The sequence below is a fragment of the Indicator indicator genome, chromosome 10, assembly GCF_027791375.1.
Source record: "Indicator indicator isolate 239-I01 chromosome 10, UM_Iind_1.1, whole genome shotgun sequence".
In the NCBI taxonomy this organism is placed as follows: domain Eukaryota; kingdom Metazoa; phylum Chordata; class Aves; order Piciformes; family Indicatoridae; genus Indicator; species Indicator indicator.
The window spans coordinates 22,129,882-22,152,439 of NC_072019.1; the positions used below are offsets into that span (position 1 = coordinate 22,129,882).

Here is a 22,558-nt window from a genome sequence, read left to right on the forward strand (position 1 = left end):
GGAGAGGTCTCCTGGGCTTCCTGCAACAGGCAGAGAGGCTCTGGCAGCTTTTTTCTCTCATGGCAGGACCATCTGCTCCGTGCTTGGCTTTGCTTCACCCCTGCCTGCACCCATCCCCACAGGAGGAGTGAAGGCTGCAGCAGTGCTTGTGCTGGAGTTTCCTCCTGCAGCCCCTGCTTTTGCTTTGCCCCTCCTGGCCACAACCAGGAAGAGGCTGGCATGATTTGAAGTGTCAGGTCTTGGCTCCAACTGTTCTGGGTGTCCAGTACCCTCCAGCTCTAACATGAGGCTGTAGTCTTCCGGGGACAGCAGTCAGAGATGCCAGGGCAGGGTTATACCAACCAAAAGCCCCTAGGCACCTGGTCAGATTTTCCATCCATTGCTGAACTGAAGATAAAAGTGATAAGGCTTGAGGAGGAAACAGCTTTCAAGCCAGTACTTGGACACCCTACAGCACAGCTCCGAGGACCTCTGCTGGCGCAGGAGCCACAGGGCAGGAGCCTAAGGCCACCGTTAGCCCATGGCTGCCCTGCTCTGCACAAGGGTCTGTCCTTTCCAGGCAGGTGCCCAGAGCTGGGGACCCCAGCGCTGGGCCACACTCAGAGTCAGCTATGGAACACACGAGGCTGAACAGCTTTGCAATGTTTACTCTTGAAAAAATAATTTGATTCCGAAAGCAGCAAGCCCTGGGAGCCCCACACACCCAGCCCTGCCACAGCCACCACACCAGAGCCTTGCTGAAGGAATAGGGAGGGATGGAGAGCAGCACCCCGCAGGCACATTGCTGTGTGCAGAGAGGTTGAAGCCCACCAGTCAAGCCCTGCTGTCACTGAGAGCAGAGAGCCACAGCCTCCTGGTCACTGCAGGGCAGGCAGCAGAGAGGGGAACTTGCATTTAGTCATTCCCTACCCCTAGTACCACCTTCCCCAGCCCCAGGAGGAGCTAGGAGGAAGCCAAGCCTGAGCACTGACAGAGAAGAAGGGAAAGGGGGGTGCATTTAGTTCAGGGAGATAGGAAACTGGGTCTTGGGAACAGAGATGCCAAGAAGGCATCAGTGTGGAGAGCTGCAGGTGTTTTCCAAAGCAAGTTATGGGGAGCAGTCTGCTTTTTCCAAGAAGCCAAGTCCCTTTCCCATCACACTGGAAGGACCTGCTTTACCCCAACATAGAGTGGCCATCTGCCCATTGGCTGCCAGAGCAGAATTGAAGGGCAGCACTAGAGATGGCAGGAGGTAGGGCTGAACCCAAGCCCAGTACTGCAGTCTCAAGGGTGCCAATCCTGCAACCTCCTTTCCCTTCTACATCCATCTCATCCCTGCTGCTGGGACAGGCATGCAAGGGAGTGTGAGGGGCAGGAGTGCCTGCAGTCATGCCAGAGCTGTGCTGCATCCATGCAGGGCTCATTTTGGCCAAAGGAGATTTCCTGGGCTCACAACTATTCATTCCTATGCTGGGCAAGGGAGAAAGGAGAGCAACAGAGGATGGAGCCAGGAGAACAAGAGACAAGCCTCCATGACTGCCCCTGTGCAGGCTGGGGTCTGCCAACTCTCCCTGCTGCCTTCCTCCTACCTCCCTCTCCCACAAGCAATAAATAAATAAGTTAGTGTAGTGTAGACCCCAACACTCAGTTCACAGTGAGAAAATGAAGGGGAAGAGCCCCTGCAACCAGAAGAAAAGGGATGAGCAGCAAATCCTCCTCACAAGGGCAAGTCTGATTGTGGCATCCCTGCCCAAGGCTGGGGGACCAGGGCAGAGAGCAGAGGTCTTGCTGCATGGATGACACAGGGAGGTGTACTGGGCCAGGGGACCAGGACTGTCCCCAGTGCAGGGAGAGAGGCAACATTAGTACCGAGTGGTGGGGCTGGGAGGGGCCCTGGGGTCCTTTCTAAGGCACGGGAGGGGAGACAGGGACCCCCCTCTCCCTCTGCATGAGGGGTGTACCACAGCAGGAGAGCCAAGCTGCCCATCCTGGCTCAGCTCCTTGCCTCCCTGCTAGGAACGTACCACAGTAAGGGTGGGGGTTCAGGAAAAGTTACCCACTCTGCCTTCAGCAAAAGCTGGGGGTGCCTGGCCAGGGAGGAGGGAGAGAAGGGTACAGTACCACAGTCAAGGATCATACACAGCACCTCTTGCTCCAGAGGACTCTGGTCCATCCTGCCCCTGCAGATGGCAGGATGTCTGATTGCTGCTCCTATCTCCATCTGCAAGGCACTTTCACCCCCTCTCCCATGACTTGGGGGGGCAGGACTTCTCCCCACAGAGAAGGTGGGTGAGGATGGTTTAAGCCATAGCACATAGCCTGGTCCACTTCCATCTACAGCCATCTCCACCTCCCACAACTGCAGCGAAAGGAAAGGGGCACCTGACCACTCTCCTGCATGTCCCTCACAGCAAGTTCAGATCTTCAGCACCACCTTTTGCCTGTGAGTTGGGCTGTACCAGTCCCTGCAGCCCAAGAAGAGAAGCCAGTGTGTGTGTGTAGATGTCCAACTCATCAGTCTTCAAGGTGCATCCATCGTGCAGAAGATAGAACAGACGCTGGAAGATCCCCTCTCCACGAGTGGGCACAGAGCCAGCCAGGCAAGAATTAATAAATAACACCCAGCTGGTAGGCTGCAGCACTTGCACATGAGCATGCTGCCTTCTCGGGGCTAAAAAGGGAAGCAGAAGTGTTTCTCAAGGTCCCCTCCAGCCCCAAGTTGAGCATCTCCTTCCTCTGACCTTGCCCAGCCAGGGGGCAAAAGGAGCAGCGTTAGTAAAGAGTCTGTGTTAAAAAACAAAAGTTCCTGGGACAGGGGGTGGAATATCTACAGGGGAAGACCCTGTTCCGTGCGAGAAAGAGGGACGTCACCACAGGGGGCTGGAGGGACTCTGCAATCTCATTTTGCAGCCTGAAATGGGAGTCCATGTCCAGTTACCAGCCTCCAAGAGCTGCTGCCAACTCTGTCTCTGCACTGTGGGGGCCTCTGTCTTCACCTGGGTCCCCTTCACTTCTCAGCTGTCAGTCTCACGTCTGCTCTGCTGCAGCAACTGCTGGCACTGCTGCTGCCCCCTCCTCCTTGGCAGGAGGCTCCATGTAGATTGGTGTCACTGACGAGGGCTTCTTGGACCTGCAGATGATAAAAATGGATGGGAGTGGGCAGGGGGAATGGTGCCCCTCAGGATCCCACCTCCCAGCAGCATTGCCTGGCCTTCTTGGCATGATCATCTTCCCACTGGGGCATCCTCCAGCTCTGGGCATGTATCCTGTCCCTGCTCCCACCACACTGATTAAGAAAGGGGTGTGATGCGCCCCAGGATTGGTCTGGGACAGGTGTGCCAGGCAGGGGACAATGCCATGAGGATGGGGGGAGTGTTACCCAGATTGCTGTGCCTCTGTTACTCACGAGTAGGGGGAGGCAGGGACCCCCACCACGAGGAAGTGGTTCTTCTTGCGGAACAGCCGCCACAGTCCCTTGTGGTTGCCACGGACATCCAGGTCCCAAATGTGGAGGCACTACAATGGTGGGGAGAGAGGAAGAGGCATCAGAGCCTGAAGACAGACACCAGGGTCAGCTGTCCCATGACAAGGGAAGAGCCACCACCCCTGCCCCACTGAGATACAGCAGAGGCCTGCAGCCTTTGATCACTCTGGTGCAGAGCAGCGCATGCCCAGCCACCACCACCAGGGAGAGGGGTAACCCACTACCATTTCTGCCTCAGGACAGGGGTTTGATTATGACCTCCAGGCAAGTGATGGAAACTACCAGACAGATCAGGCCCTGAGATGCCACGTAAGAAAGTCATAAGATCTATCTTCTCCACTGAGTCAAGCATTTGTCCTAGAGGACCCAGTGCCTTCTGTAAACAGCAAGCACTTTAACATCACCCAAGGACAGCAAGGAGCCATTGAGCTGCATCTATGCCACAGGAAAACCCAAGAACAAGAGCCAAATGCTTCCTAGTGATGCCAAGATGAGTGCAGAGGTGAGGACTGGCTACGTCAGAGGCCTCACCTTGGCAAGCTGAGTCCAGGTGGTAAAATCTGCTTCTTGCTCCATCCTGATGAACATGACATAGACCTTGCCCTCAGTGTCAGGCACAAAGGAGTCCTCACAGGGGTTCTTGCTGTGGTCCAATACCTCAGCCTCACTGCAGAAACAGAACAGAGTGAGAAGGGATCACAACCTCTTCCCTTTTCCCACTGCATAGTATTTCAGACAAGCAAGCAGTGGCTGTGGGGACCAAGGCCACCTCCACCCTTTCTTCTATCCTGGTTGGTTCACACATTATGCTCCATGGTCTCCTAACCCTCCTGCAGGAACTTACCCCAGAAGCCGATGAATTTCAGTCTCGTAGGCATCCTTCCTCAAGCTGTTGAGGAAGGAGAGAACACAGAGATCAGGGCAGAGTCAGACAGTTTGATAAGCAGGGCACATCCCAAGATGATCCAAATCTAAGAGTGCCTCAGTGTAACACTAAAAAGCAGGCTGAAGCCAATTAATGGAGAGCAGGGACTGCCAATGGGTCCTGGAGGATGTGGCAGCAAAAACATGACCCTTCAATATATTCACCAGGAGCACCGGGTAGCTGACTCCAGACTCACAAAACCACACTGCAAGGATTCCCCAGCAAAGGCCAGTGTGCTGGGGCTGGATGTTGTGCCTGCTGGTGACGTTCTCGGAGCAAGGGGAGAAGGGTCAAGTCAAACAGCTGCTTCACTCAAATCTGACCAGCACTCACCTCTCCACATTTTTAAGCTGGACATTTGGTACTGTGTTGAACTTGTGCTTCTTAAAATAGGCTTCCTGGGATGAAAAGAAAGGGGAGGGAAGGCAAACAGGGTTCAGTAAGGAGTAAGCAGTACTCAGAGGCCGCCTCAAAAACCCCTGCTACCTGGAAAGGTGACCGAGTCAGAGCTCAGTGCAAGGCCAAGGCCCGGGTGCAGAGGGCAGTCACTCACGTGGAAGTAGCCGTTCATGTTGAGCCCGACGATGCCGAAGTGGTAGGAGCGCGAGATGTCAGGGATGATGCACTCCCGGCCCTTCCGCTGCTCGGGCATCCGCATCCACATGTCCCAGTCCCAGAGCTGGGGAGGAGAAATTGCCACTCACACTCACGTCTGGGGACACGATTCAGCAATGTGACCATCCAGGGACCTTTCTGGCTGCCCAGACTGCCTTTTAGCCCCTTTGTCCCAGTCAGCTCTGAGGCTGCTTACATAGTTCTCAAGTTATTGTCTGGTCCAAGGCTGTTCTGCTTAGGTATATATTCCCTGTACAAGCTCAGGGAGAGCCAAGGCCCTTCCAAAAGCTGCATTCACAGGGACAGGGTGATGACCAGGAACTGCTGAGGAGCAGAGATAGAGGTGCAGAAGACAGGGCCCTTGTAGGGTACTCACCTTCTCAGGGGTTGGCCACTTTGGCTCCAGCTCATCCTTGTACAGGCTCTTCCGGAGCACCCAGCCCAGGCCTGGCATGGTCTCCACACGGTACAGGAGAGAGGGGTCCTCAGCTGTGTGCTCATAGCCCTATAATGTTAAGGGGAGCATTCAGCACCCTGAATGCACCCCATCTCACGCAAAGAGGAGGCATCTTGCTCCACTGAGGGTCTCAGCATAGGAAGCAGGGGACAGCCACTGGGAAGCACAGGACATGGACAGGATGGTGATTTGAGGGGCCTTTCTGAACACCCCAGGTAGTGGTTTGGGGACAGACCCACCTAGCATGATAGTTTGGGGGATACCTTGCTTTAAAGATGGAATTTGGACCCCAGCCTGACATGGGAACAACACAGTACAGAGGTGTTCCCACTCCACCATCCTTCCCTGACCTACCTGGTCATTCCAAGCTGAAATGCAGTACAGGCTGTCGTCCTCCTCTAGAAGGTGTATTGATTGGCTCAGAAAGCTGAGGAAAGAGTTGTCCAGTCCCTGGTCAAGCATCCTTCCCACATGCAAACCAAGGCAAATTCTCTACCAAGAGAGGAGCCCCCTCTGCAACTGCTGGGACTGTTTAACCCATCTCTTGGGCTAAGATAGCTGATGCTGGCGAGAGCTCAGGGAAGGAGCACCCCAGCAAGCTGGGGAGGGGACAACATTATCTCTGACTCCATCAGTGTATCTCCTCCTTAAGAAGAAACAGGAGTCCTGTTAGACACTGTCCCTGTCCTGTTGCTATGGGGCAGTCCCAAGCATGTGTACAGATTGGGTAAGTGTCCCCAAAAGAGCAAACCAGGAAGAGATCCCAGACCCACCCTGCACTAAGTGCCAGGACAGCAGACTCAAGACTCTGCAGGCTTAACTGTTATGGCTATTGCCTGGGGAGTGCTCAGCCTCAGATAGGTGAGCTCCAGCATGGCATGGATTTAGCCTCTCCTGACAACCAGAAAGCCTCTAGGAAACGCCTCACCTAAACAGAAACCCACAGCTTTACCTGAAGAAGTCAACAGATATGTCAAGGTCTTCTTCCAGAACCACAGCAAATTTAGCATCCTGTAAAGCAAGGAGAATGTCAAAAAGATGGAGAAGAAAAGGACGGAGCAGAAAGACTAACCAGCACCCCCCTGCTTGTGTTGTTCCCTGCCCCAGAGGACTGATTCCAGCTCCTGGGAGATGAGGGTCACAGATGTCTCTCTCCCAGGAAAACCCTGCACTGTCTTGTTCCCACAGGCAAGCAGCAAGACAGGATGGAGGCAGGAGTTCTCACTCACCGGGAACAGGTTGAAGGTTGCAGTCAGACTGGCTTTGTAGTGCTGCAAGAAAAAAGAGATCATTGCCTGTGTTAGCATCAACCTGACACAGATGAGGGGCTAAGCCTGCCTCCCTCAAATGCTATCCCATGTCCCAGGAAATCACTCTCCCAGGACTTGGGAAAGGTTTCTCACCTGGGAAACTCTGGCATTTTTAATACTGATGGGAGTGTGCTGGATTCCTGAGAGGCCAAACAGCTCCACAACATCCATGGGCTCCTGCAATGGAAGATACAAAGCTGCAATGCATGCGTCTGGATACATTCTCCACAAACTCTGCCAGTGTCAGCTCCCTGAGACAAGAATATGCCTATGGAATCCCCTGCATGTGGCTGTCCTCTTGGGGGTAAGTGAGCTTAAAATGATGCCATGCTGTACATGTCACAGTAAGGAACTCACAAAACCCTTTTGGCCCTTCAGTCCTTAAAATACTGTCCTTAGTTTCTGTTAGCTCTGCTAGTCTGCAGGCCCAAAGGTATATCCAAGAATATCTGAGATGCCCCAAATTCCAGGTCTACAACTGACAGTGCGGAAAGAAAACTGGTATAGCCAGGAACACCTACTAGCTGCTTAATGTCAAGACCACGATCAACTTCATTTTCTCTCTCAGTTGCCAAGAAAGGGACATCTCTGACTAAGCACATCAACACTAGGGTTAGAAGTAATCCATATCTGAGCTGGCATTCTCCATCCCTTTACTGTCCATCCCACTCCTAGGCACAAAAGGGAGAAGGAGCTCCCACTGTACCAACTGTTCCCCCTTTCCCTGGAATCCACCAAAGCAGCATGAGCATCCAGGCTGCCCCTTTGTAGCTAAGGGATGCTGCTCCAGTTGCCATGGCAATGGATGCTGCTATTTTAACCACTCTGATGTACTGCAGTAAAAGCTTGCGCGAACAAACCAGGTCCACCAGCCCCACAACCTGGCAGTGGTGACAGACGCCTACAAGGGAATGAACCTGTCCCCTTCCTCACCTCCATCACAAAACAACCATAAAATATCTCACAGGCTGCTGCAGATATGAGGACTAGCAAGCTTCTGAGACCTACTGAGATCCCACACACCTGTCCCAGAGCACATCCTGCTGTCAGAGAGCCAAGGCTTGCAGTGGGATCCTCTAAAGTTTTTAAAGGTATAGCTGATGGGGAGATATTTGCCCTTTGAAGAGCCAGTTCTCCTCTACCTGGCCTCAGCTTTCATGAGCCTTGTGAAAATAGATCATTCAAGGTCTCTTCACCTCTGACTGAGACTTGATCTGGACAGGCACAGCTGAACTGCTTTTGCTCTGCTTCATGTAAGGAGATGCACAGGCAGTGTTACTCTCAGACCCTGCTCAAAGGGCTTGTGATACTCAATGAAAGAAGGTGATGGCAAGAGCACAGCATAATAAATGCATTCCTGCACACCGGCCCCCTTCTGACATGGGGATGTCAACCCTGGGCTTTGGGAAAGGCCAGGACAGCTTTATCCACTTCCCATGGTTTGGCTAAGCTGACTAAATTTGCATAGGAGTGGGTGAAGAGCAACATGACCCACTGCAGGAGGAAGAAGGGGCTCATTGTCTGCCACCCACCAAGGACTGGGTCAGCATTTTGGTTGGGGAGCCAAGGCCCTGGCTACAGGGACCCCAGGGAGTGCTCTCACCTCATAGTACCCATCGATGAAGACTGTGATCATCTGTGGGTTGACGCCCTGAGCCGACAGCAGGGAGCGCAGCATCCTGGGGAGAGATTGAGGGGCCTGAGTGCAAAGCTCCAGTGGGCCCAGGCCACCCAGAGGGGTATGGATCCCTTAGGGTGGGGGAAAGGTGCATGATTACAGAACAAGACCTACTGCCCTTGGGCTCTTTCCCTCTTCCCTTTCCCATGGCCAAGGACCCCAGGATCTGTCCAAGCACATCTGCCCATATTGCTCATGCAACCCCAGGAGGAGGCTGGATCCTGACAGCAGGATGAAGGGGAGGGCTTGAACCATGTCTGGTCTTATGGCACAGAGAGAAGCCATGTCCCCAGGAGTGCTTACCTGTACAGGTAGTTGGGGCGGTTCCCTGCAATAACAGCTACAGGCACATCAAAGACTTTATTGTCCTTGAGCTGGAAGAGTAAAGAGTGTGTGACTGGGGCTGGAAGAGGCCATGCCAACTGAAATGACTCTATGCCACTGAGAGAAGGAGTCAAGGAGTAGGGTTCAGTCTTGCAGTTAAACAGCAGAGCTGCACAGTCCTAGTCCTTAGCTCAGGACCACAACCAAGTGGGTCTCTGCTCAGCACTGCTGAAGATCCTGCCAGCTTTCTCCCCGCACCGCTATCTCAGATGCAGCTCCCAAATCCCAACTTTCATCCAACTGGAGACCTCTATCCAAAGCCTTTGGCACTGCACTAAGACAGCCCAAAGGCCATGGTAGCTGCTCCGTCTCCAAACATCCAGGCTATGCTGCTTACTCTGATGTCCCTAGACCCATGGTAACCTGGCAGCTCAGGGCAGACACAGGGCAGGAGAGCAATCCTTCCCCAACATGGCCTGACCATGCATATTCACCTTATCTTTGCTGGGGTCAAGAGCTTGCCATGGGGCAGTCTTCACCACTCAGATGGAGCTTAAGTAAGAACAGGGCTCTGCATCTGAGCTGCAAACATCTGGTCCAGCCCAGCCCTCCCTCCTGGAGCCTTCCCTGAATGCTCCATGCCTGCACTCACAGGATCAGGGTTGAACTCAATGGGGGTGGGGTCTTTGCAACTGCAGACACTGCCATAACCTTCTACTTTGCTGCAGAACCTCTTCCGGCGGCGGTTCAGCTCGGTGTCAGGCCAGTGGCACTCGGCATCTGGAAGCACCAAGGAGAACAAAAAAAAACCAACCAAAAAACCCAAACAAACAAAAAGCACCCACAAAAACAAACACCAACAAAAAAAACCCAACAAACAAACAAACAAAACAAAAACATCAAACCAAATGAATAAACAAAAAAACCCCAACAAAAAAAAACAAACGAAACAACAAAGAGAGACTGCTCAGCCCCATGGCCTCACCTTGAGTGTTTCAGGCTACACTGCCACACAGATGTCTCTCCCTACACTCAGCCATCACCAAGCAACAGTTCTGGATGCCAGATATAACCACAGAAGCACTCAGGAGCCAACTCCACCTTATGGCCTCTCTGAGCAGTAATGGGATGTGTTTGAGGCCAACAGCGAGAAAAGACCAGACCAGGCCTGGTTTGGAGTGGTGACAGATGGCCAGACCATGTCCCTGTTTCCCAATCCTCACCTTTCTGCCATGGAAGCAGGAAGAAAGGAAGCTGGTCTCATTTTAAAAGTTATCATCCCCACGTCAATCAATCTTAAATCCATCCTGGGATGTTGCTAACAGACCCAAGGCTTTGACTCAGATACACCAAGAGCAGCAGGCAGACATCTCCCAGAGGTACCTGGCACTGCAGAGTGAATCTTACTTCTCACCTTCCACGGATGTCAGATGAACTTCTGTCTTCAGCAGTACAGGGTCACCCCACGTAGAGAGGGCAGGCGACTTGGCGTGCTTCTCTCCGTATACTTCGCCTAGAGCAGGGACACAGGGTCAGGACTATCTGGAAGGGCCCATCCCTGCCACGCCAAGGTGTGACTGGGGCTGTAACTCAGGATGGCAGCTTGACACCTTTTCCCATTGGCCTCTGGAGAGCTGCCGAAAGGACATGCTCTGCCTCCAACCCCTCCCTTGTCCCTGGGAATGGAGCTTCTGTTCTCTGTGACCAGTTCCGCAGTGTGCTGGGGATGGGCTGGATTTGTTTTCACCTGACTGCTAGACTCACCTCCCTTCTTCCCTGCAAATGTCCACATGTCTCTCCAGCTCAGAAATGGTGCAACTTGGCTCCCCAGGCTTTTCAGGACATTCTTGGCTGTGTCCTTGAGGTGAAAGGAGCCTTCATCCTGGAACAAAAGACAACTGTTCAGCTGAGGTCTGGCTCTTGATACTGACAAGGAAAGTCTCCCATCAGTACCAAAGACATACAGGGCCCACACCTACCCTTGAACCAGTTTACCCAGAAACCTCCAAGAGCAGGTTCTTATGGTTTCTGTGCCACTAAACTTGCTGGTTGGTGGCTTTATCATGACCCACAAGGATGTCAGAGGAGTCATGGACTACTGTTTCCTAAAGACCAAACTGTTCTCAAGCAGGGCTATGTGCTCATCAACACTTCACACAGCTAAACCTCAAATGTTGAAGAAGCACAGAGCTGCTCACATAGCAGCCCAGAAAGAGCACAGCCCACAGTGTCCTCTGTAAAGCCTAAAACTGGGACCCAGAAGGGTTCCTCCACATCCTCATATTTCCTCATGTCCAATTTCCACATAGCTTCTTGGTTATTGGTCTAGGCTCTGACACATTTGCTTCTTGCTTTCATGCGTTGCTGGGCACATATCTGTAGTAAAAAGGGAGAGCAAGAGGGCAAGGCAAGTGATCCAGCCAGGGAGGCACAGCCCAGTGGGGATGTGACATTTAGACCTGGGAACGCCTGATGACACTCAGGAGGTAATGGTCCAGCTGAGCTTTAGGGCATCCTAACTCAAGGTGACTTTTCTTTTGACACTAAGGTCGTACCTTAATGGTGAAGATCAGGATCCGGCCTCGGGCAACCATGTTGAGGAAAAGTACCATGGCTTCATCTTCATGTGGAGAATAGGTGTCAAAGACTCTCTTGGCCATCACATGACCCTGTTGGTATTCAAACATCAGATACATTTGCATGCTGTATGGGCAGGACATTCAGAATGATGGAAATCTGTTCTGGAAGCCTCAGTCCCTGAACAATGCAATATGCTACTTTTCTGGTACCTCAGCAGGTTAGCCCCCAGGCAAGCTCAGCCCTTAGGCCTTCATGCATGACAAAGTGCATTGAAGTCCACGGGACAGCATTACCCAACAACTCTTCTCCTGCCTGCTCCTCAAGGACAGCGAGGTAAGCACAAGAGAAGCACTTCAGGGTGTCCTGGTTTGAGGCCAGGCAGATCGTCTCTTGCCCCAAAAGGGACAAACGGATTGGAGAGTGATGGAAAGGTTAAATGGAAAAGCAATTGGTGAAGCTACAGAGAACTACAAACTACAAAGCATAGTGGCAAAGAACATCCTAAAGCATACAGAACCCCTTACATAGTACCCAGAGGCTTCCCAATCCTACCCTTTTCCCCCCTGAGGGTCTAGCCAAGACCCCCAGGGCTCCTTCTTCCCCCCTCCCACTGATAGGCAAGTCTCAGGCTGGCCAGGTCTGAGACTGCCCCCCCTCCATTCTCCTCCTGGCATTAGGCCTAGACAGGCCTAAGGGGCCTTGAGGATACTCCCCCGGCATTACCCGATAAGAGAGCATTTCCCATGGGAGCAGAGAGGGAAGAAAGAGAAAGAGAATGGCTTTGCAGATGGATTTATAGGGCGCAGGATTTATGGGTAGAAATATGTCGTTTCCTGTGTCCACCCCTATTGGGTGGGCACCTGGGACACCAGAGGTGTAATTTATGTGGCAGTAGGAGGGGGCACCCAGCCTAAACTGCCACACAGGGCCTCTCTGGGTGACCACGGTGTGCTCTGGAAACTACAAGCAAACAAGCATTTGGGGACTTCTCTCCTGGCTGCCCTTTGCCTCATGGACTCAACAGTTACAAGAGCAAGGCCAAACACTGCTCAGTAAGAGAGACAAACACAGACACGTGGGGACGCTTTACCGTGGCCTGATTTAAGACAATGACATGGATCCCTCTTCCCTGCTCCCGAGCCTCATCTTCCAGGACCTGCAAGTGAAGAAATGATGAGAACCATATGGTAGGACTTCTTATGCCCTGCCCATTCAGCACAGCAAAGCCACCAAAAAAGGGGCAAGTCTCTCTCCTGTGACATTTTGGTTTTGTTCACGGCAGTGATGGATGCCAGAGAAGTCTATGCAGAACAATTCCAAAGTCCTTTAGGTAGGAGAGGGATCCACTCCTGACCTTCTTGCTACCCACTTAAGTGCTCCCACCCACTGTTTGAGGCTTCACCTGCTCAGCTTCATCCAGCATCTGTTCACAGGGAGAGTTAGCACTCATCACTCACCGTTGTCCCATCCACAGCCACGTAGACCTTAGACCGACTGGAGTACACCTCAACATCCAAGACCTTCTTGTTGCTGACAGGGTGCCTAGGAACCTCCACATTCAGCATCTCATCATCTACAGGGAAGAAATGCCCAGTCTCTGGCAGGCTTGTCCCTGCTTGGTGCTAGCCCAGCCAAGCCTCCAGAAGGTTATGCCCACCAGGTATCTCAGTCCACCAAGCCATGGGTCAGAATCTACAGAATGGCAGGTAAGGGAAATCCAAAATGACAACAAGTCTGGCCTCAGCTATCCCCACATACACCTCTGCAGCCAAATGTGCTGAAGCTTTGAGCAGACAGATCAGGAGTGGCAACAGCCTTTGCTGTTCATTTCTCTTAAACCCACATGCACAGACCTGTCTTTCATGCTGTAGATAGTCACAAGTTTGTCCCAACTTCAAGAAATTACTTCCTTCCCTCAGTTTCCTGATGCTGCCCCTCACCATAGTCCTGTGCAGACTCCTCTTCCTCCTCATAAGCAGCTCTCCTGGTGTCCAAGATCAGCTTGATGTTCACAATTACAGTCACAAGCAGGAAGAGGACAGCACCTGTCTGCAATGCAGGATGCTTTGTGTTAGCAACTTGTAAGTAACAACCTCAAGATCAAGATCGGCAAAGGCTGCAGAGCACCCCAAGGAAATCTTGCAAGGGATCATAAGCATCTATCATTTCCCCTGTTTTCTTCTGGGGAAAGGCAAAGAGAAAGAAATACAGATGACTGAGTTTTAGGGTGAAACACTTGCATCAGCTGGAGAGCACAGACGTCTTGGTACATGAGAATTAACCCACTTCCAACATATCCCTGCTTCCAGATCTGCAAGCAAATTCCTGCTAAGATACTGCATCAAGGCTGAGGGTGTCTGCAGGCAAGGAGTTTGGTAATTCAAAGTTACAGCTCCCACGGTAACCTTAGCTCCTGCCTCTCCTGCAGCATCACCGATCGTGTCTCTCTCTCTCTCTGCAACCGAGGACGTATTCAGGGTACTCAGCAGAAGAGGAGATGCTGTGTGACTAAAGCAAGGCAATGGGAAGAAGCTGAGGTCTGACTTCAGGAAACTGCACTGCATCAGAGGCTGCAGCCTTACTGCCTGCAGCAAACTTCAAGGCAGCCCACGAGGATGCTGACACAGAGGGCTACGGGAAGGTCCAGGGGCTATGGAGTCCATTCCCTCTGATGTGATCATCACCATTGCTAATGGCCTTGTTGCTCCTAGATCAAGAGGAGGAAAAAAAAAAAAAAGACCACAATACTGCTGCAAGCACTCATATTTAATTAAACACATCTTGCTCCTCTCTTCCTCACTTTCAGACTTTATCCTGGTATCTGGACCCAGTGAAAAGCAGGAAAGGGCACACTAAAAGGACCTTTTCTGAAACAGCCACACAGGAGGATGACTTGGACCACAAACATCTGATGTTGAGAAATAATCCACCTACAAGGGTAAAATGGTCTTAGAGCTGCATTGTTGGCCTGGGATGTAGGATTCAAAGACAAGATTTCAGCTGAAGCAATTTGTCTTTACTTGATCCAGGGAGCTTTGTAACCCAGGGCCCAAGTTCTCCATGGTGGAAAGGTGACAGCAGCATGTCATAGAATGATAGAATCAGTCAGGGTTGGAAGGGACCACGAGGATCATCCAGTTCCAACCCCACCTGCCATGGGCAGGGACACCTCACACTACAGCAGGCTGGCCAGAGCCTCATCCAGCCTGGCTGCAAACACCTCCAGGGATGGGGCCTCAACCACCTCCCTGCACAACCCATTCCAGGCTCTCACCACTCTCATGATGAAGAACTTCTTCCTCATGTCCAGTCTGAATCTCCCCACTTCCAGCTTTATTCCATTCCCCCTAGTCCTATCACTACCTGATATCCTAAAAAGTCCCTCCCCAGCTTTCTTGTAGCCCCCTTCAGATATTGAAAAGCCACAAGAAGGTCACCTCAGAGCCTTCTCTTCTCCAGACTGAACAGCCCCAACTCTTTCAGTCTGTCCTCATAGGAGAGGTGCTCCAGCCCTCTGCTCATCCTGGTGGCCCTTCTCTGGACACCTTCCAGCATGTCCAGATCCCTCTTGTAATAGGGGCTCCAGAACTGCATGCAGTACTCCAGGTGGGGTCTCACCAGAGCTGAGTAGAGAGGGAGAATCACCTCCCTTGACCTGCTGGCCACACTTCTCTTGATGCAGCCCAGGCTCTGGTTGGCTTTCTGGGCTGCAAGTGCACACTGACAGCTCCTGGTGAGCTTCTCTGTCATGAAGCTCCACATGGGAACAAAGTCCCTGCCCAGTAGCTACAGCCCTGACACAGCTCTAGAGGGAAGCCAAAAACTGCCCTGGACAGTCATACAGCAAGGGAAAGCTTTGCAATTGGATTTAGGGCACAAAACCCCAAGTAGCCATTACCCCCAAAACTAACACTGCTGCAGGGCTCCACCACCAGCTCCCATGCCAGCAGGAGCCAAATTTATTCAAGAAGAAACTGAGGAAGATGGAAAACCAGCAATAAGACATGATGATATAAATGTCAGTGTGGCATTTTGGCTTGTTCATTTGCTGTTGAATCAGGAGTAAGAGCACCCTTTGGGATCTATGCACAGAAAGCTTTTAATTAGGCAAGAACCTAGCCTTGGGCTCATGGCAAGAAGGCTGTGCCTGGTGGCAAGCAGCAAGGCCACCTCACCAACCTGTCCAGACCTTCCATCCTGCCCTGTACTGGGGAGGTAGGAAAGCAGCCTTGGTGACCTTGTTAGGCAACAGAGAGCAAGACCAGCAGTCAGGTCTATCGACAGGCTCAGTCACAGCTGCTGAGAGGCTCAGCTGCTGCAGACCTGGCTAATTCATACCTGCAGCTCTAGTTTACTTTATTTTAAGCCAAATTTTCATCTGTTTTGAGCCACAGCAGTACCATGAGGGACAGAGATGACAGCAGACAGGCTCTAGCCCTCTGCCCCCAGTACAGTGAGCAGCCTAAGTGACCAAGTCTGTTCCCAAGCCCTGGGCACCACAGGGGACACAGGACTGAGCAGTCTCCCTCCTCAGGGAACCCTCACAAGCCTTTGTCCTCCCAGGCATATGCAAAACCTTCCCCTGCTCCCTCCCACAGGAACAGACTGACAGATTTTATGAGCTCTGCTCATACCAGGAAAACCCGTTATCTGCAGCTTGCTGCCACAGGGCTAAATCCTTCCTGTCCTTATATCCCCAGACACCCCTAGGACATTGGCTCCACCAAGGATTAGCTGTTTTACAGCACAAGCAACCAGGCCTGCGACTTTCCCAGACACCAGCTGTCTCTGGGGCACAAGATCCTGTTATCCAGTCCTATTTCCTCTGTCCACCTGTTGTGCATTATACCAGTCTTGACTGCAAACCAAATGGGGCAACAATGGTTTTCCATTGCAGGCTGAGCCCTGCTTGCACTTGGCATGGGTCTGGAACCAGGAGAGAAGGAATTGGTCAGGTTTCCAGCTGAAAGCCTCCCAATGACACCAGGATAATTGCATTTCCTGTCACAGCCATCCAATAGGTCCATTGGAAGGGGATGCTAAACTGGCAGACCCTCCTATAAATCAGCACAAAGCTGTTAGAGGTAGCTTTTTCAGGGAAAAAAATTAACTTTCCCAGCATGTTAGGTCACTCAGGACTGCCAGCAGACCCGCTTCCATCTACACAGCTGCTCCATAAACTTGCAAATCCTGTAGATTATCCTTCCTAATCCACCATGGACCCGTGGGTGACTCACCTGGCACAGCTTCCGCAGCGCGCGCTGGTTCATCAGCTTGTACTTCCAGGCGAGGTACCAGCTCCGCTTCTTGTGGGCTTTGGCAGCAGGGTTGGGTTTCCACTCGTCCATTGTCATGGAGGCTGGCACAGGAGCAGCCGTGTGGGGCAGGGGTCAGGAAGCACTCCGCTCCGCTCTCACGTCCATCAGGGCTCCCTGCCAGGATGGGATGGGCGCAGGGTGAGGAAGGCAAGAACCTTCAAACCTTCTCCCCAGGAGAGATAGGGCCTGGCACAAGCAGCAGCCATGGATGGCACTTGTAGCACAAGCAAAAGGCCCATGGAGCCGCTTCACCTGCCAGCATCCCCAGCCCCACAGGCAGCAATCCAGGAAGCCACGATTCGCTGGAGGACTGTAAGCAGGGCGAGAGGAAGCCCTTGAACATATGAGCCTGTGAGGACCTCTGTTTCTGGCCAGCCCCTTAGCAAGTCTGCTGCAGTGCAGTGGGCACACTCCCATGCTCTGGAACACAAAAGCGGCCAAGAGGCTGACCAGGAGGAATAACAGAGGTGCCATCGCTGTCCTGCGGGGTCCCTGGTAGGGAGAGGCACCATCCCCACTTGCAGCAGCAGGGCTGTGAAGCAGCACCATCCCCAGCTGCAGGGACACAGCGAGCCTAGACACAGGGACCATAGCCCTGATGGAGATCCCGGCACCCCTGGGCTGAGGGGCCCTGCCGGGGTGAGGCCAGACTCCCCGCACAACCTGCTGGGCCCGGGGAGGGATGCAGAGGCCCAAAACCGGCTCTGGTGCTCCAGCTAGGCCCCTCCCCAGCGCGGAGAGCATCAGTTAGGGGTCGGAGAGCCCACAGCAGCTGCCGGAGGAGGAAGAGGATGACTGGGGACCAAGAGCGCTCAAGGGATATGCAACAATGCCGGAGAGAGGAGGACGGGTACCGCAGGGACACAGGGCTGCGAGGAGGGGTTGCGAAGGCAACTGAGACGCTCCACGCTGGAGGGGGAAAGGAGAGACAGGCGTCCACGGATGGAGGCAAAAAGGAGCAGCGGCCCCCCCGTAGCAGCAGCGGAGGATTGGGCGTGCTCAGGCTCTTCGCGACAGCGGAGAGCCCGGGGGGTGGGCGGGAAGCCGGACGGTGCGGCCCGGAGAGCGTGTGCCGGCCGCGCTACTCACGGTCCGCGCGGTGAAGCTAAGGCGGAGCGAGCAGAGGCTGGGCTGGGCAGGGCCCGGATCAGCGGTGCCGGTGCGGCGGCCGCCCCGCAAACCCTCAACGCCAGCGGAACCGCGCCGCTTCCGGCGCCGCAGAGACGCCGCGAGGGGCGGGGCCAAGGCCATCCCCACCCCCGGCGCCGCTCTGCGCTCCCCGGCGGACCTTGCTGGTGAGCGGGCAGGTGGAGGCGGGGGGGCGGGCCCGGGGCGGGGCCGGGGTTCGGTGCAGGGTGACAGCGCGGCCACCGCCCCGCGCGGCGCTGCCGCCCCACCCGCATGGAGGTCGGTGGGGAGGCGCTGCCCGCCGACCTGCGGGAACTGGTCGGCAAGGTGGGACGGCGGCCGCCCGCCGGGCTGCTGCGGGGGCTGCGGGCCGAGACTGCCCCCGCACCGCCGGCGACAGCACCGCCACCAGCACCGGCCCGCGGTGCCCGCCTGCCGCTCGCCGACCGCCTCCGGGCGCTCCGCCTAGAGCTGGTGAGTCCCGCCGCACCGAGAGCATTGCTTGACACCCTCCGTAACTGCCCGCTGACCCTCTCAATAACTGCATGCCCCCCGTAACTGTCCGTGTTTCCCCTCCAACGGTAGCTACATCCCCCCAGGTAACTGCCTGCCCACCCTGGGGTTACGGTCCCCTAATAATGACCCGCGTTTTGCCTGCATTTTGGGGACCCTGCCACCTTTCGCTCTTTCCTGTCTGAGTTAACAGCCCCCAACACATGGCCCCCACTCCTCTGGTCTTCTGCTTCCCGGCCCGGGGAGCATCCCGCCCCCGAGGTCCCACGGACCTTTCTATTCACTTCTGTCCTTCCTCCCTCACTCCACGAGCTCCTCAGGCGCTGGCTCCGGCAGAGACCGAGTGTCTCAGGGATCAGGATTTAGGGCGGGGACCTTCACCAAGGGCATGCTGGCGGGTCCCTGTCCCCGTCTCCCCTCCCGCCCCGTACAGGGAGTCACCCCTGGGTGACAAGGCACAAACATCACTGGGAATTTTCCCGGGGTTCACTTCCTTATGAGGCTTCTCCAGTGACTAGTGAAGGGTTGGGCTCTGGTGGCAGCCTTTCCCTAGAACCGTGGGAGTGCCGGTGGCAGCTTTCTTGCCTCCTTCTTTTTGTGGATCCCGATGATGCCTGCGCCTGCGGGAAACGTGGCGAGATTGGGCAATGGGTTCAAGTGCTGCTGGGGGGAAGGGACGCTCCCACGCACACACTGGAGCGGGAGGCAACGAGAGTGGTTTCCATAGGGAAACAGCCTAAATATACTGACACCCCCGCCTGCCACCTGGGGGGCTGGAGTGCTCTGCACCCATGCCTTTGCCAAACTGGTATTCCCCATCCAAGTAAAAGCTTTCATCGTTCTTCCACTTTCATCCTCCCTCTGCCCCAGCTTCCAGGCTGCCCTCTGATCCGAGTAGAAAGGTCCTGGGTTGCTCAGAGGAGAAGGAGGAGGAAGCAGCAGTGGTGTTTGCCCTGCCCAGGTGCAGGCAGGGTCATCCCATGCTCTGCAAGGCCTGGCCTTAGCCATGTGTTATTAACCTCAGCCGACAAAGGCTTTTTCTTATTTATTTTTGGCTCTTCTTGCTGGCTTGATGGAGAAGCAAGGACATCTCTCACCTAGGGTAGAAGCCTGGCAATGGCACCTGTGTGCCCAAAACCCAGCCCAGGGCTCCCCCTATCTCCCCATCCCCATGAACAGAACCCAAAATTTGAATCCCCCAAGCAGACACCAGCGAACCAAATCTCAGAGTTGAAGCTCTGAGGAATGGGCAGTGAGAGAAGATGGCAAATTCCCATTCTTGCCTCTGTCTGAGGAAGATGTTTTATCCATGGGGCTAGATGTATTGAAGGGAGAAGGTGCCTGCAGGTTTCTTGCATGCTGGGGAGGGGAGCAGGGAATCTATTCTCCCTGGAGGATGCTCTCTACCCCTGCCTGCCCCTAAGAGAACGTGAGGAGGAGTGTGACAGACCACAGTTTGGCTGTTGTTGGTATGAGATTGGTACTAACTGACTGGACCAGATCCATCACCACCACATCTGGAGAAATACAGAGAGTGGCTGGACCTAGGCTCTCTCCCATGCTAGCCTTACCTTGCTGGAGAAGTGGGGTCAGGCTGGCCAGAAAAAGCAGCAAATCAACAGACAACTCTTCGCAGCAAATGATATGGGAAGTGGGGAGTGCTTTCTCCCTCTTTGCTCCCATGGCATCTCTGAAAGCCACAGTTGCATGAAGCAGAGAAAAATGGGGAACCTCCCCATCAGAGCTTTCCAGCCTTCCTCCTCCTGCATCTTCTCCCTGCCAAGGCCAGATGCTTTAGCAGCGTGTGCAGAAAAGTCCATTGTAGGCAGTTTTTGAAATAACTTGCCTAGAAAGGAAGTTTCTGCACTTCAAAGCTGGCTCCTGCTCCAATCCAGGCACATCACTGCTATTATTTATTTAAATCCAGCTTGAGGAGCAAGGGGAGGGGGGCGTGGGGTTGCTGTTGGATTGCTTTGCCTCTTTTTTTCGTGTCCTCTGGACTGAGAAGTGTCACATGCTAAAACCCAGCCAGAGTTTTCCCAGGCTCGTTCCTCAAATGCTTTTGCTGCTGTGCTTGCTGTGAGACTGGAGACAGGGGTCTCAAGAGACCAGAGGGTCACTCATGGGCAGGCGGCTGACTCTGAGGGCACCGGATGCTGGGGACCTAGTGCTGTGCTTAGGAGTGATCCCAGGGGACTGCATGGATTTCCATCACAGCTTGCCAGTGCTGGGGATGGGGTGTGTTTGTGAACAAGCCCATGGGCATACACAGCTTCCAGGCTGCCTGTACCTGTCCTACAATAGGTTTCTCTCCCTCTCCCCCTCCACAGCTGCCTTATTCCCTTTCCTGGCAAAATATTTGCATCCTGCGCAGGGGAAATCCAGTGGCTTTCAGCGGCCAGTATCACACAGACAGGAATGTCTTGGCATGCAGGGCTTCCCGTTAGGAAAACAGATGTTTCTGCAGCAACTCAAGGTTTGCAAAGAACTTCCCCAGGCTCAGAGGGGTAGGAGTCAGCAAGGAACGTGGTACAATCATCAATATCTGTCCCCTGAATCACCCTCCCCTCTTTTGGGAGTGATTGGTGTCTCAGGCTCAAAATTCTGACATGTCGTGTTGTCATCAGGCTTGGATTAGACCCTTGAAGCAGGAAAGTAACTGCATGAAGGGACCTGACTGAAACAGACCAGGGAGATGCTGATGGGCCAAACAGACCCTTGCCCTGAACAGTGCCCCTACCTGGTCCTCTTGCCCTGCCATCAACCTCTCGGAGCTTGGGGGATGCTCTGGGCTCAGTTCTGCACCCAGTGTCTCCAGGTCCTTGCTTACCCCTGTCGCCAGTCTTCTAGATTTATTTTCCCTGGGGAGTTGGTGGCTGGTGGGTGCCATAAGTCATTGGTTCTGATGGTTGTATTGCCAGGTCTTGGAAAGGGTCCCCTGGGATGGTTGCCTGCTGGATGTTCCCACGTGCTGTGCTGTTCATCAGGCAGCTAGGGAGACCTGCAACCACCATGGTGACACTCCTGCTGGGATCTGCTGGGACTTGGGTCCCTTGGCCACCAGGGTTATCTTGGCCCCCCTCAAAAAACCCTTCTCTCTGTCTTCCCACCAGGCCTACTTGCGAGCAGTTGACGTGAAGATCCTGCAGCAGCTGGTGGTGGTGAACGAGGGCATCGAGGCGGTGAAGTGGCTGCTGGAAGAGAGGAGCACTCTGACCAGCCGCTGCAGCAGCCTGGCCAGCAGCCAGTACAGCCTGGTGGAGAGCCAGGAGGCCTCGCGGCGGGGCAGCTGGGACAGCCTGCAGGACCCCAACGACAGGCTGGACAGCATCTCTGTCGGTAGCTACCTAGACACCTTGGCTGATGACATGGATGAGTATTCCCAAAACGCCTCTGAAACCGCCACTGCCTCCACACCAGGCAGGGTCCTGATCAGGGCGGAGCAGGATTGGGTCAGGATTGACCCTGAAAGGGGTCTCGCAAAGCAAGAGAAGGGCAAAGCAGAGCATGAATGGCCCCACATAGACCTCTCCCTGCCGGGGCTGCCCCAGGATGACCCCTTTGCTAAGGAGCCCCAGGTGGCCAACGGGTATTTGGATGAACATCCCTCCTCTCTGGAACCATGCAGAGACATCAAATTGCCTTCAGGGGCTGGGGAGAGGGTGGGGAAGGGGAACTCAGGTGGGAAGGCTCGAAAAGCCGAGGCTGACCTTGAGAACTGCAAACTCAACAGCAAACTACACATGGAGTACGATGCCCACTGGCGCTGGCTCCAGTCTCAGGATGATGTTACGTTCTTGTAGCTCGTGGCTTTGCCTTCCCAGTCCAGTTCTTCCAACTGGCCTGGTCTTCTTCATTTGTCTCTGCTTGGGAAAGTTGGGGAGGCTGGAGAGGAGGGGACCGCCTGGCTTGATGGTGTTGTGCTTGTGCTGTTCCTCTCAGCTCCCCAGCAGTGTTTGGTGATGCAGCCCTAAAGGATGGGGTGCCTACCCTGTGGTAAATTTCTGGAAGAGGTGGGATGAGGTAGTCCCCATAAATTAGTCCTTTGCTCTGGGATGGTGCTTGTAGGTAGTGGCTGGTCACTCTGTTCTCGTTGATGTTGGTGGCAGGGAAGAGTTGATCAGGAAACCCAGGACAGTGAGACTCCTGGGACCTCTCCCTTCTAATCCTCAGCATCCTATCTGCAAAAGCTGAGGATGTTTCCCCCAAATTGGCTATGCAGAGAAGACAGGAGGTGCTCACAAGCA

The 22,558-nt window shown here is 54.0% G+C and overlaps 2 protein-coding genes across 3 annotated transcripts; one reads left to right on the plus strand and one right to left on the minus strand.

The window, feature by feature from the left end:
• Nucleotides 1-2,990: 2,990 nt before the first annotated feature.
• Nucleotides 2,991-16,700, minus strand: POMGNT1 (protein O-linked mannose N-acetylglucosaminyltransferase 1 (beta 1,2-)). Of its 2 annotated transcripts, none has more exons than XM_054384016.1 (21): nucleotides 16,590-16,700; nucleotides 13,293-13,401; nucleotides 12,810-12,925; nucleotides 12,443-12,508; nucleotides 11,328-11,441; nucleotides 10,537-10,654; nucleotides 10,187-10,285; nucleotides 9,425-9,552; nucleotides 8,752-8,822; nucleotides 8,374-8,449; nucleotides 6,864-6,947; nucleotides 6,690-6,731; nucleotides 6,413-6,471; nucleotides 5,815-5,887; nucleotides 5,380-5,508; nucleotides 4,942-5,067; nucleotides 4,722-4,786; nucleotides 4,308-4,352; nucleotides 3,995-4,130; nucleotides 3,386-3,495; nucleotides 2,991-3,109 (listed from the first exon to the last, which is right to left on the minus strand). In XM_054384016.1, the coding sequence occupies exons 1-21, from the start codon at nucleotides 16,698-16,700 to the stop codon at nucleotides 3,007-3,009; spliced, it is 1,980 nt and encodes a 659-aa protein (XP_054239991.1). In that variant the 3' UTR covers nucleotides 2,991-3,006. The 2 variants fall into 2 exon arrangements, with proteins under 2 accessions (XP_054239991.1, XP_054239992.1); XM_054384017.1 differs by having other exon boundaries at nucleotides 13,293-13,397; nucleotides 16,586-16,700.
• A 1,371-nt stretch (nucleotides 16,701-18,071) lies between these two features.
• LURAP1 (leucine rich adaptor protein 1) lies at nucleotides 18,072-22,323 on the plus strand. Its single transcript, XM_054384334.1, has 2 exons — nucleotides 18,072-18,272; nucleotides 21,425-22,323. Exons 1-2 carry the CDS (start codon nucleotides 18,072-18,074, stop codon nucleotides 22,112-22,114), a joined length of 891 nt encoding a protein of 296 aa, XP_054240309.1. The 3' UTR covers nucleotides 22,115-22,323.
• Nucleotides 22,324-22,558: the final 235 nt, after the last annotated feature.